The sequence below is a fragment of the Mirounga angustirostris genome, unplaced genomic scaffold (assembly GCF_029215605.1).
Source record: "Mirounga angustirostris isolate CCGP_5_RB_7025 unplaced genomic scaffold, mMirAng1.0.hap1 SCAF_17, whole genome shotgun sequence".
Lineage (NCBI taxonomy): Eukaryota > Metazoa > Chordata > Mammalia > Carnivora > Phocidae > Mirounga > Mirounga angustirostris.
In genome coordinates this window covers 41,176,178-41,188,265 of record NW_026991725.1, presented here as the reverse complement: position 1 = coordinate 41,188,265, position 12,088 = coordinate 41,176,178, and the positions used below count along the sequence as shown (strand labels likewise).

The 12,088-nt window shown below is 62.5% G+C and overlaps 1 protein-coding gene across 4 annotated transcripts; it reads right to left on the bottom strand.

The window, feature by feature from the left end:
* Positions 1 to 3,364: 3,364 nt before the first annotated feature.
* TMC8 (transmembrane channel like 8) lies at positions 3,365 to 11,997 on the bottom strand. 4 transcript variants are annotated; one of them, XM_064582341.1, is made up of 16 exons: positions 11,731 to 11,996; positions 10,869 to 11,231; positions 10,529 to 10,677; positions 10,012 to 10,161; positions 9,620 to 9,702; positions 8,954 to 9,090; positions 8,543 to 8,690; positions 8,125 to 8,295; positions 7,678 to 7,817; positions 6,206 to 6,329; positions 5,817 to 5,914; positions 5,467 to 5,650; positions 5,158 to 5,288; positions 4,908 to 5,066; positions 4,400 to 4,478; positions 3,365 to 3,872 (listed from the first exon to the last, which is right to left on the bottom strand). In XM_064582341.1, exons 2-16 carry the CDS (start codon positions 11,036 to 11,038, stop codon positions 3,615 to 3,617), a joined length of 2,181 nt encoding a protein of 726 aa, XP_064438411.1. In that variant the 5' UTR covers positions 11,039 to 11,231; positions 11,731 to 11,996; the 3' UTR covers positions 3,365 to 3,614. The 4 variants fall into 4 exon arrangements, with proteins under 4 accessions (XP_064438411.1, XP_064438410.1, XP_064438412.1 ...); XM_064582340.1 differs by having other exon boundaries at positions 10,869 to 11,128; XM_064582342.1 differs by lacking the exon at positions 5,817 to 5,914 and having other exon boundaries at positions 10,869 to 11,128; positions 11,731 to 11,997.
* Between the last annotated feature and the right edge of the window lie 91 nt (positions 11,998 to 12,088).

Here is a 12,088-nt window from a genome sequence, read left to right as displayed (position 1 = left end):
CCATGGCCTCGGCAACCAGGGCTGGGCTCAGAACAGCTAGGCCCCCACACCCTCTGGGGGGATTAGGAGGCCCCTGGGCCTTGGGGCCAACCAGGGCTTACACTCAGCCACCACTGCTGAGCTGTAGTGGGTTTGTTTGGGAGGAAGATGCCCGCGTCCTAAGCCCTGGAATATGTATGTTACCTGGCAAGGGAGTGTTAAGGTTGCTGATCTTCTGATTTTGAGATAGGATCCTTATTCTGGACTATTGGGATGGGCCTGTTATCACAAGGGTCCTTCCCAACCCCCCAGGGGAGTCTGACATACACGCAGGAGACCTGCGGGGCTGGACCTGTTAGAGAAGCAGGCAGGAGAGGCCACCTCTGCCCATCTCACACTGGTTCATTAGTGACCACCTATTGGGCACCTGCTGGGTGGCTGGCAGTGGGCTCGGCCCCCAAATTAAAGCTCAGACCAGATGAGGTCCCCGGTCACCCCAGGAGCGTGATACAGGGGGGAAGCTCAGAGAGGGGAGGGGTTTTTCCTCATGCCCATGGATAGGGGTCATTCCCCAGGATCTGAACCCAATTCCAGCTAGAGCAGAAGGAGCCCAGCCCACATCACGTATGGTGGCATGGCCTTTTCAGCAGTCTCCAGCAGAGCTCACTGGATCTGGGGAGAAGGAAGGGTGGAGGGAGCCAGGAAGCTCTGAGAACACTAAAGCCAGACCTGGGCGGGACCCCTCAGGGCTGGGGGCTCAGGGCAGCCTGGAGCCCAGAGAGAATGGAAGGAGCCGGTGAGGTGTGGGCCAGGACCCAGCCAGCCCCACAGCTGACCCCTGGCACCTGCCTGCCCCAGGCAGCTGGGCTCCTCCCAAGCCAAGCCCAAGGCTGCTGGACAGGGTCACTTAGCTTGTGCAGAAAACGCCCATTTGGGCTGCCTTCCTCAGGGAAGATGGCCCACCCCCAGGGATCCATTTGCTTCCATTGGGGGCTGTTCTCTCCTGCAGAGCTCCACGGGTGGACTACACACCCACCCCCTGCACAGCCCAGGAATGAGCACCTGACCCAAGGAAGGCACAAACAGCCTTGCCCTCGGGTACCCTTGGACCTCCTCAGGGAAAGCCGCGGAGGCCCGAGAGGTCTGGGCATGGTGGGAAGCTGGTCTAGCAGATGACCTGCCCACCTGGGAGCAGTAGCAGGGATGATAGGGAGTGGGGAATGGGGCAGCCGGAGCCTGGGGGCTGATGTCCCAGAGCTCACCTGGGGACTAGATTCGTCAGTTGCCTTGGTGGTCCTCCGTCTGCCCTGCAGGCAAGAATCAGCATCTGTCACTTGCCACCCTGAGTCCTGACTCACGCCCTGGGGGTGTGCCCTATGGACCCACCTGCCTCTGTGCATGTGGGGAGCGAGCATTCTCTCTTAGTTTCGTAGACAAATTCTCTTCCAAACAGTCTGTCCTCGCTCTGCTGAAGTGGTTGGGGGAAGGAACTGAAGGAACTGAGGATGGAAGAGGGACAGAGAAATCGTCTAGCCTGCTCCAATCCGTCTCCAAACACTTGTGGTTTTTTTCCTCCATGTTGTGCTCAGGGGATGAAGTTTGAGCTCAGGCGGCTCCTGAGAAGCCTCCTCCTTCCATCAGTGTATTTGCGGAGCAGGTCAGAGGAGAGCGTGGTGGGCCGACTCGAGAGACATTTCCCCTAGGCTTTCATGGGGGATGCCCGCCCCAGCGACCACCTGTGTGCCATCAGACTGGAGTGTTTGCAGAGGAGGCTGGTTCTCCTCTGCATGTAGGACAGGACTCATGAGGACCCAGGTCACCTAGATTGTATGAGGTTGGGGCCATAAGAAAGCCTCAGTGCCTCAAGGCACGGGTCAGGACACTTGATAAGTAATTGCTCATTTAATCCTCACAGCCACTCAGAGGAGGGTGGTGTCAGCCCCACGTTTCAGCCAAGCAAACAGGCCCAGAGTTTGATTTCCCCAAGCCTCCCCAAGCTTGTCTTCTCCCGGTGTTGCACTCGGCTGGTTCTCAGTGAATGTCTGCCGAAGGCATGAGAAGGCGACCGGAAAAGGGCCTTGGTGTCCAGTGCAGCCTTCTACTGCTTGGGCACCATCGGCAGGCCCCTGGGGGCTCATTACAAGACAGCGCTGGGCCTCACCCTAACAGTTTCTGTGTCAGGAGCCCCCGGGGGGTGGGGGCCGCTGAGAATCCGCATTCCTGCCAAGCTGCCTGCTGATGCTACGGCTGCAGGTCGGGGCCACACGTTGGCCCTAAGCCGCTTGCTAACAGTATGTGTCACTTTCACCAGGGACGGGCGGTGGCCCTCGGCTGATTGAGCTCATGCACTTGTTGACAGACTGACAGGTCATGTGACACTGGGTGAGTGAGAGAGGACAGCCACGGGGGGGGGGGGGGGGGGCGGGACCAGCCAAGCCTTCAAGGCCCCCGTGAAGGCCTGAGGGCTTGAGGCCCAGCTGCTCCCAGGCTGGGAATCCTGCCAGGCGCCAGGCCCCTGGTGGAAGGAGGGGCTTTGCGAGCATGTCGTGGGGTTTCTCCTGGCCCTCCCTCCCGACAGTTCTTTAGGCCAGCGTTCTCAGCCCTGGCTGCCGGGGAGAGTCACCTGGCAGCTTTAGAGAGTCCCAATGCCTGGCTGCTGGCTGCACCTGGGCCAAGCATGTCAGCAGCCTTGGCACAGGGCCAGTCCTCTAAGGCTGAGAGCCACTGCAGAGGCAGGGGCCCCGAGGCCCTGGGCTGCATCCCCGCCCGCTGGCTCCACCCCCTTCCCAGGCCGACACTTGGTGTGTGTCTCAGTGCGGGTCTGTACATGCCCAGCAGCCTCCCGGGGCGCCTTCTTACCCACCACTCTTAAAGGCTGGCTGAACATGGCGGCGGGGGTGAGGGTGCACAGGGAGGGCTGGCGACAGGCCTGCAGAAGGTGTGGCCAAGGGGCCTCTGACCCGGGTTCCTGAGGGGGCCCACTTTGTTGATGTGGGGTCCTGGGCTGGAACGGACCATGAGGCATCCTGCCAGGGAGAGGCTGGCCCTGGACCCTCTGTTCCTCGGACTCAAGGAAGCCCTGGAAGGTCCTGGGTCAGGGTCAGGAATGCTCCGTGCTGGAGCCGAGTTCAAGTGTCAGCTCTGTTGCTAGCCGACTCAGGCTTGTGGGGCTCACTGGTCTCACAGTGGAGAAGGGGAAGCAGGAGGCTGTGGGGCCCCCCGTGCCCTCAGAGCACAGCAAGCCCCCAGCGCAGGTTTGCTCAACTGTGGCCAGGCCTTGCCCTTCCCGCAGATGTTGCAGTGGTGCTCCCCACAGTGGGAGCACTTCTGAACACCGCCCCCCCCACCCCCCCGTGGATGTGTATTTATGAATTGCATTCAGGGGTTACTCTACTCATATATTATGTATATTATAAAACATTCAACAAAAACAGAAACTTTACAGGACTGAGGTAAAAATATAAATACAACTTCCCATATTTTCTTCCTGCTGCCCCTGGGCTCTCCCCCGTCCTGCTGGAGGGCCCACTGAGAGCGACGGTCACCAGGGGCAGGAGCTTGGGGCCCGGGGCACTCTGGTGCGGGGGAGGTAGATCGGGCCCTGGGGAGGCTCCGGGAGGAAGCCGGGGTGGGTGCTACAGCTCTGAGCCGCTGGGGAAGCGGAATCTAGGGGCGGGGACCGGGGCACCGCCTGGCCTGGCGGGATCCTCGAGACAAGGTCCCGGCCTGGGGACCCTGGGGCCCGGGGAGCCGGGGCACGGGAATCCAGGGCAGAAGGACCGCGGGCGCGAAGCTCTGGAGTGAGGGGACTCGGGCCCCACAGAACCGCCGGAGCCCGGCTCCGGTAGCAGCCGCGACAGGTCCTCCACCAGGTGCCACTTCTCCTGGACTTGCTGTGGGGACGGGGTGGGGAGCGAGCGACCGGTTACGAGCGGCGCCTCCTCCCAAGAGCCGGCCGCAGCTCCGCGGTCCGCCGTTCCGGGTCCCCTGCCAGGCCCCCGCCCGAGGCCCCGCCCAGCACAAGCCGCGCCCCCAACCAGAGGCCACGCCCCACAACGAGGCCCCGCCCCGCCACGGTTCCGCCTCCAGCCGGCCCTCAGGTCCCGCCCCAGCCAAGCCAAAGACCACGCCCCTCCCTCAAGAGTCCCGCCCCCAGAATAGGCCACGCCCCGTCAGGGTTCCAGCCCCGCCCGGTCCGAGACCACGCCCCCACCAGGGGCCTGCCCACGCCCGCCACCTAGAGCCGGAGTTCGAATGTCAGGTCTGCTGCTAGTTGATGCGGGTGATGCTCCCGCTGTAGCATCCTATCAACTACACACCGTGTCCCAAGCCTAAGGCCATACTCCCGTCACGTGGCTCCCAGCCTGAGGCCACACTCCAGGGCGAGGTCTGGCCCCTCCCCAGCCCAGCGGACACTCACCCACACCAGCTGCTTCCGGAGCCCCTGGATGGCCCTCGCATTGGCCTGGGACTGGGAGACGCAAACCGTCAGGACAAGGCTGTGGACAGACAGGGATCCAAGGTCAGTCATCCCTGGATGGCAGGCGCCTCCCCCTCCTTTCTCTCTCCCCACCTCAGTTTCTTCGAAATGCCTCCTGGGGTTCTTCTCTCTGCAGACCCCTTTATCTCTCCTCTCCTTGCTCCGCGGGCAGCCCCTCTCCTCCCCAGGACAGGTTTTCAGTGTGTCTGCAGGAGGCACTGTGTTTCCCCCTTGATCATATATAGTACCTACTTTACAGGTGACATGCTGAGGGCGCTACCCAGGGCTACCTGTCTTTGGGCCCATGCCCCGTCCTCTGGGACCCTGCCTCCTGCCTGTCCTTGTCTGGCCCCCATGAGATCCCATGAGACTGCCTGGGGGTGCCCATCGAAGGAAGGACCCCCTCCCAGGTGTGCCCTCCCTTGGCCCATGCTGCCCTGAGAGGCACCTGAGCAGGATGAGGAAGGGGAAGCTGAAGGCATGGGAGGCGAGGTAGTGGAGGACGCGCTGGCCAGGGGGCGAGAGCCGGAGGGCCACCAGCTCTGGGACCACCTGCCAGGGGGCCGAGTAGTTGGTGAAGAGGCCACAGTCCCAGGAGGAGTGGATGCTGGGTAGAGACAGCCAGAGTGGGGCTGGTGTCAGGGCCCCAGGTGAGGAGCTCCCTGCCCACCAGCTGCAGGCGCCTCTGCGGCCCTCACCTGCTGACCACATAGCCCAGGGGCATGACGGCCAGGAGCAGGCCCAGGATGAGCACCAGCTGGAAGAAGAAGGTGGAGCTGGAGGCGCGGAATCGCCGAGGAGAGGCCTTGGAGTTCCTCGTGAGGGTGTACTGGGGGCAAACGGCACATGGGGGTCGTTAGCCAGTTCTCAGATGCCAAGGAGCCCGAGGTCCAGGGAAGTGACGCTGAGGGGGCGGGCAGAAGCAGGACGTGAGACCTGCCTGGCTGATGGGGACGCCACGTGCCCACGCAGGTGCACTGGGCCCCTCCCAGCCCGCGAGCGCTCACCTTCTTGATGTAGAAGGTGAGGAAGATGAAGACGCTGTTGAGCAGGGGCAGCAGGGGGCAGTAGAAGAGGCCCATCCAGGTGATGGTCTGCCCCGCCACAATGTCCAGGACATTCTTGGGCACCAGGAATTCTTCCCGGTCCAGCCAGGCCCAGAACGGGCCCGAGAACCGCTCCACCAGCAGCCTGGGGGCGGGGAGTGTGCCGGCACCCACATCAGTCACGACCACTGACCACCCCACACTCACTCACACAGAGACACGTGGGAAGAACTGCTCACCCTTGGCCGTGGCCAGCGGCCACCCCCAGACAAGCCCCGTTTTCCCCACCGTGGGGGGGCCCCATGTCTCACCTCCTAGGCAGGCTGACAAAGAAGGCAAAGGCCACCGTGAGAAGGAAGTTGAAGATGCTCAGCTTGTACAGCTCTTCCCCGACCGCGTTCTCCCAGCACTGGAGCGGGGGGGGGGGGGGGGGGGGGGGGGGGGGGGGGGACCTGTCACCCCAGTCCCCAGCTGCCCCTTACCCACCCACTGGGGGCCTCTGTGGTGTAGGAGCCTGGCCTGGACCTGATATGATTGCTAAGTTAGAACCCGGGCCTCCGGGGTGAGATCTGAGCAGGGAAACCCCACAGCCAGCGCATCGTGTGCTGTGAACGGCGCCCCCTGGAGGTTTGCTGCTCTCGCGCAAAGGTGAGACTGGAGAGGGACAGGAGGGACAGGCTTTGATGGAGCCACCAGCCACCTGGTAATCACAGGCGTTGTAGCCGTAGGACACACAGCTGGTCTTGTTCGTGCCAAGGCACAGCACGGTCTGGCCCAGAGAGAAGGAGAACATTCCCAGGCTGGCCAGCTTCAGCACGACGCACCTGGGGGGCGGGACGGTGTCAGGGGGAGGGGCTCAGGTGCACGGGCGCATTCCAGCCACGGTACATGTGTGGCCGAGCTCTCTCTGAGATCATGTCTCTTCTGGGTCCAGCCCCCTCTAAATCCAGAGCCCAGCCTCCTTCCAACCTGCTCTGTCCGTGGCAATCTTTCCCAAAGTGTGTTCCCCAGAATCTTGGTCTCCAGATGATTCACGAGAGAAGGGTTCTGTTTTTTAAATCAGTTTGGCGAACACTGTGGAGTCCAGCTACCCTCCCCCACCCACTCAGTTTGGAGTTTCGCAGGCACATATGGGCCTTTCATATTCTCATAGCAGGGGAGATCTTTCCTCTCCCGCCTATTAACGCCCTAGCCCACTCACACCTTCTCATGTGTCACACACATGAGCATCACCACTAAATAATGCAGCACTGGACCACACAGGTAGGATGGCTTACCCCCAAACTGTCACATGCCCATTATATCTAAGTGTGGACTTTCAGTGATGACAGGCAACAGAAGTCTGCCTGGGAACGGTGGGTCTTCTGTTGAGGGAGCCTGGGAGGCAAAGTGGTGGGAGGGCCTTGATTTTTTAAATCTTTCATCCTTTGGAGCATTTTGAACTTTTTACCATGTGCATGTGTTACTACCTGCTCCCAAAATAAAGCTTCAAACCACAGTCAACCTTGCAGGAAAGCTGAATGGACTCCAACAGCTTCTGCACTAGGGAAGCAGAAGGGAAGGCAGACAACCAAGTGGGGGGGGCGTGGCAGACAGAAAAGCAGAGCTGGGGTTCACGGGGGCGGGGGAGCTCAGAGAGGGGCTTCGGGTCCAAGGCAGGATCCTGGTCCTGAGAGGGGCAGAGCAGAGCATGGGGCTGGAGGAGGGCTTGCACGTGAACACACATCCAGCAGGCATAGTGAGCTTGCCTTTGGCTGAGGCATTGACCCCTAAGAGCCTCAGTTTCCTCATCTGTCAAATGGGGCTGAGGATGGTCCCCACTTCACAGGTCATGTGAAGGTTGTCAAGGGCTGTAAACCCTTGGGGCGTATGGGAGCTGGGTGCCTGCCATACTCCTGGTTTCCCTGTGTGCGGAGCTGGCTCCCAACCCCCTCTGGCTGTTTTGTCACTGGCCCCTCTGAATGGCTGGTGCGTGGCGCGGGCTGCTGGCTGGCTTTGGATGGAAGGTACCGGAAAACCTGAGATGGTGTTTTCTGGAAGTTCCTGCATGCCCTCCCTTGCTCAGGCGCCCTGGTACCTGGTAATGGCCCAGATGGACAGCAGGACACAGCACCCTCCTTACCTGACCCTCCACATGCTGTCCCACCCGTCACCCCCTATGGTGGCACTCACCAGATGAGGGCGAGGTTGACCTCCGTGTTGGGAGGGTAGTTCTCCAGCTGGATGAGGAAAACAAAGAGCAGGGGCCCCAGAAAGTTGACCAGGGCGATGACCCCAGGGGGCAGGTACTGGAGCAGCACAAACAGGGACTCCTGTAGGGGAAAAGCAGGTAAGGGGGTCCCCAGGGGCTGGAGGGCCCCCAGCAGTACCCTCATGCCCTATAGCCCCCTCAAGTGTCCCCCTGGTGCAGGCCTGCCATCAGGAAGCCCACGGACTATTCCAGAGGCAGCATGGTGGTTGGGGGATATCACAGGTAGAGGCGGTCTGGCCGGTCATGACCTTAGGCAAATTGCGTCAACCTCTCTGAGCCTCAGCTTGCTCATCTGCCAAGTGGGACCATCCTGTCTCCTGCCAGAGTTCTGGCCAGGATTAAATGAATACATGTCCATGGCCTGGCACCTCTTTGTTGTCCTGCGAGTACTTGGTGGCCCAGAAGATGGCACTGATGGCTCCAGCCACCAGGAGCCCGATGAGGACATTGACCCGCAGGTAGGTGAGCAGGTGGCAGGCCCTCTGGGTCCGGGTCTCCTGCTGCATCAGCAGCAGCCGACGCCTTTCCTCCAGCTCCACCTGTCACGGGGGTGGGGACACAGACGCTCAGGGCCGGCCCTGGCCGGCAGGGTGCTGCGTGGAGGGGGGGTAGGGGGTGGTCAGGTCCAGGTCAGTGTTCATGGGGAGACAGGCTGCCAGGATCCAGGCAAGGCTGGTGTGACCCTGGGGCAGGTGCGCGCACACTCCCAAACCACACCCACTCACACGCATAGTCACACATGCTCGTCCACGCATCCACGTGCACACACCGGACCCTCGCACACACCTTGAACTCGTTGCTGATCTCATGCTTCTTGATGGTGGCTGCTTCCTGTCCCCGGATACAGAAGTCCCAGGAGGAGAACACTTTGACACTGACGGGCGACTTGTAGTCTTGGCCCAGAAACAGCCTCTGTGGCAGCCCCTTCACCATCCTGGAGGGAGCAGGAGGTCGGGGCCCATGGGGGAGGGGCCTCCGCCTTGGCTCCGGTCTGGGGTGGGAAGCCCCTGATGGCCCCGGGTGCAGGCTTGGGTCAGGAGTGGGGGTACAGGGGCGGTGTCCCTGAGCCCTGCAGCTGGGGACACACCGCCCAGGCCCTGAAACCACCGATGAGCCTGCCTGAACAGAGGCCAGGGCCCTCCTGCTACTTTGGGGGTGCCATGCCAAGGGAGGGGTGACCAGGCGCCCCGCTCTCACCGCTGCAGAATCCCAGAGAAGCAGAGCAGCAGGCAGGCCAGGGGGCTCAGGAGGTAGGCCAGGCGGATGCTGTACGCCGAGCTGCTCTCGGGCCCCGCCCGGTAGGCGCCATAGAAGAGGTAGGTGTTGGTGAAGGCCTGGGGATGTGGACGATGATAACCGGGTCATGCGGGCTGTGTGCTAAGTGCTTCCCATGTCTTCACTCTCTAACTCTCACAGAATCCTCATCAGGGAGGGAGGGAGAGCATCCCCCTGTCACAGTCCCAGAGCAGTTAGCAACTTGCCCAAGGCCGCACAGCTTTGAGGAAGAGACAGGACTGGAATACAGGAGTTTGCATAGCAACCACTCAGTGGCTTCCAGAGATGAGGGTGGGGTGGTGCTTATCCCACAGGCCCTGACACTTTTCCCCTCTGACCTTTGCACCCCCACCCCAGCTGGGTCCTGAGGGCCATGCACAGATGACCATGGCCCTGGGCTGTGCATACTGGCCTCAACCTCTCTCTGACCCCATCACTGTCCCTGCCAGCCCATTTATGTAAAACTGTTCCCCTCAAAGCCAAAATGTCTTTGGAGGGATGGGGGTCCTCTGAGACTGCGGTCCCCTGGGGCCAGGTCTCCAGGTCCTCCAGCCCTCCTGGTGCAGAGCCAAGACGGAGCCCACTTACCCTGCCGGTTAAAACATTCCAAAGTTGATTGTGGAATCTGGGAACACCAGTCTGGGGCTGGAGGCTACCAGGGCACTGGAGGGCTGTCGGGAGGGAGAGGGGACCAGTAGGGAAGGGACCCCAAGGCATTGGTGAGGCTCTGTCCCTATCTACTCCATAGCACCCCCCCCATCCTGGGGCGGTCTGAGCAGGGCCCTGAAGAGGTGTCAGGCATGCACAAGGCACGGTCAGGGAGAGTACCCGGGGTGGACCCAAGCAGGACGATGCCCAGGATTGGGACACAGAGGGTCAGGGCTGTCCCAACATTCTGAGCCCTGGACCAGCCCCTCAGGGTCCTCAGGGTGCAGGTGCGCGCTCCGGGACTTTATTCCCTTGGTGGGCTGGGCACTCACTGAAGTTAAGGGAGGGGCCTGTGTCGGGGGGGCGGAGCCAGACCAGGGGCACCAGGACGAAGCCGGCAGTGAGAAGCAGGGTCAGAAGGTTGAGCAGCAGCAGGAAGCGAAGGAAGGTGAAGTAGGACTGGATTCCGGTGCCAAAGAGGCCTATGAGGAGAGCAGCAGGTCCTTCAGAGCCGCACCAGCCAGGAGCGCAGCTGAGAATCCGAGGGCGACCAACCTAGCAGGGTGGGGGTGACCAGGCCTGCCTGGACCTCGGATCAACGGCCGAGTCCGGGAGGCTCCCCAGCAGTACCTCTGAGAGCCACCAGGGGGTGCTGTCATCTGCCTAGTTTTGCGCCCCGGCTCTGGGCCAAACGGGGGCGTGAAAGGATGGGGGGCGTTGTTTGGTGGTGGGGGGGGTGTTTGGTGGGGGCGGAAGGGACAATGGCAAGCGGGATGGTGGCCTCGGGTCTCTAAACCGGACATTGAGACTCCAGAGAGGGGAGGGGGGAGGTGGGGGTGCGGGTCCTACCCCCTATCTCGTAGAGAGCCCCTTCCCAGAGCCCAAAGCCCCGGGCCAGCCGCTGCGCCGCCTCCCCTAGGCGCCGTCCCGCAATCTGCCGCCTGCTCCGCCATCGCTGCCAGCAAGAGGTCTTCACCCCCTCGGGCTCCCGCAGCTGCCTGGGATGGGGTGGTGACGGGGGCGGCCTTGAGTCACCCACTGTGCCCACCAGGCCAGGCAGAGCAATGCCAAGGGCCAGAGGAGCCTTCCCACTGCGGGTGACTTCCACCCCATCCAACAGGTGCATCCTGTCGGTGCTCCACCCACCCCCACCATCTGGCCCCCACCGTGCCCGCCCTGGGGAACCCACCGGATGAGGCGCTTGTCCACCATGGCATAGGGCAGCTCCCGCACCAGGGCCTGGGAGGACCACAGCCGCTCCAACTCCTGCTCCCATAGCTCCTCGGCCCCTGGCTCAGGTTCTGGCGCCACGAGGGCCTGGCCGGACGGCACTGACCCCTGCCTCAGCATCTCTGCCATGGGGTTGGGGTTGGGGGCGCTGGGCTACAATCCCCCACCTCCTAGAAGGGACGTGGGGGTGCCTGCTGGGTGAGCTTCAGGCTCTTGGCCCTGGCACAGCCAGAGATGAAGAGAGAGAATTCAGTTGGAGCAGATCTGGACTGGGTCCCCGTCCACATCTCAAAGCAACACACTGCCAGAGGCCTCAGTTTCCCTGTTTGTCAATGGGGAGAAAGGTCCAAAGGGCATGGAAAGATGGGACTGTCCCAGACAAAGACAAAGCCAGGTGTGGCCACAGATAAGTGCGATGGGGTCCAAAGCTGCTGCACCCCAGTCACACCTGCTGCCTGTGGCCAAAGGCCTTCGGGGTCACCCCTCGGCAAGACAATTCCAGCTCTTCTCCCCTTGCTACTTCTCCCAGTGGGAACAGGCCCCTGTCCCAAACCCTGACAGTTCCTAGAATCCATATCCTGCGGGATTTGGATGTGCTGGGACCCCCTTGCGCCCGCTACCTGGGGTCCAGCCCCCAGGACTGGGTCTGCCCCGCCCCCCGGGGAACCGCAGATGAGGAGGCGTGGCTACAGCCCCCAGACTTGGGGAGGGGACCCTAGCGCGGCGGCCATAACCCCCATCCCTCAGCAGCCCCACCCCCTCGGTTCTCTCTTTCACCCCCTCGTGCTCTGCCTCTTCCCCCCACTCTGCACCCAGCTCACCTGGGGACAAGGGACCAAGTCCCCGGAGGAGCCCCCTCGTTGGACCGGCTCCCGCCGCGTCGGGCGGGACTGTGAGGGAGCCGGGGGAGGGGTCACATGACAGGAACCCCAGCTCTCCCGCCATCTCCTCCCCCCTGCACTTCTCGCCCCCACCTCGACAGCTTCCTTCGCTTTCACTGGGGCCCCCACTTCCTGCGGCGCTCGGGGCAGGCGGGCAGGTGGGGCCCGCGGGGTCGGGGTCGTCCAGGGGGTAGGAGGTGGGGGTGGGGGGTGTCCCGCCCGTCCCTCCCCGCCGCTCCTGCGTGCTCGGTCCCTTTACGCCTGGGGAGCCCGAGCTGGGGCCTGGCCGCTTATCTGC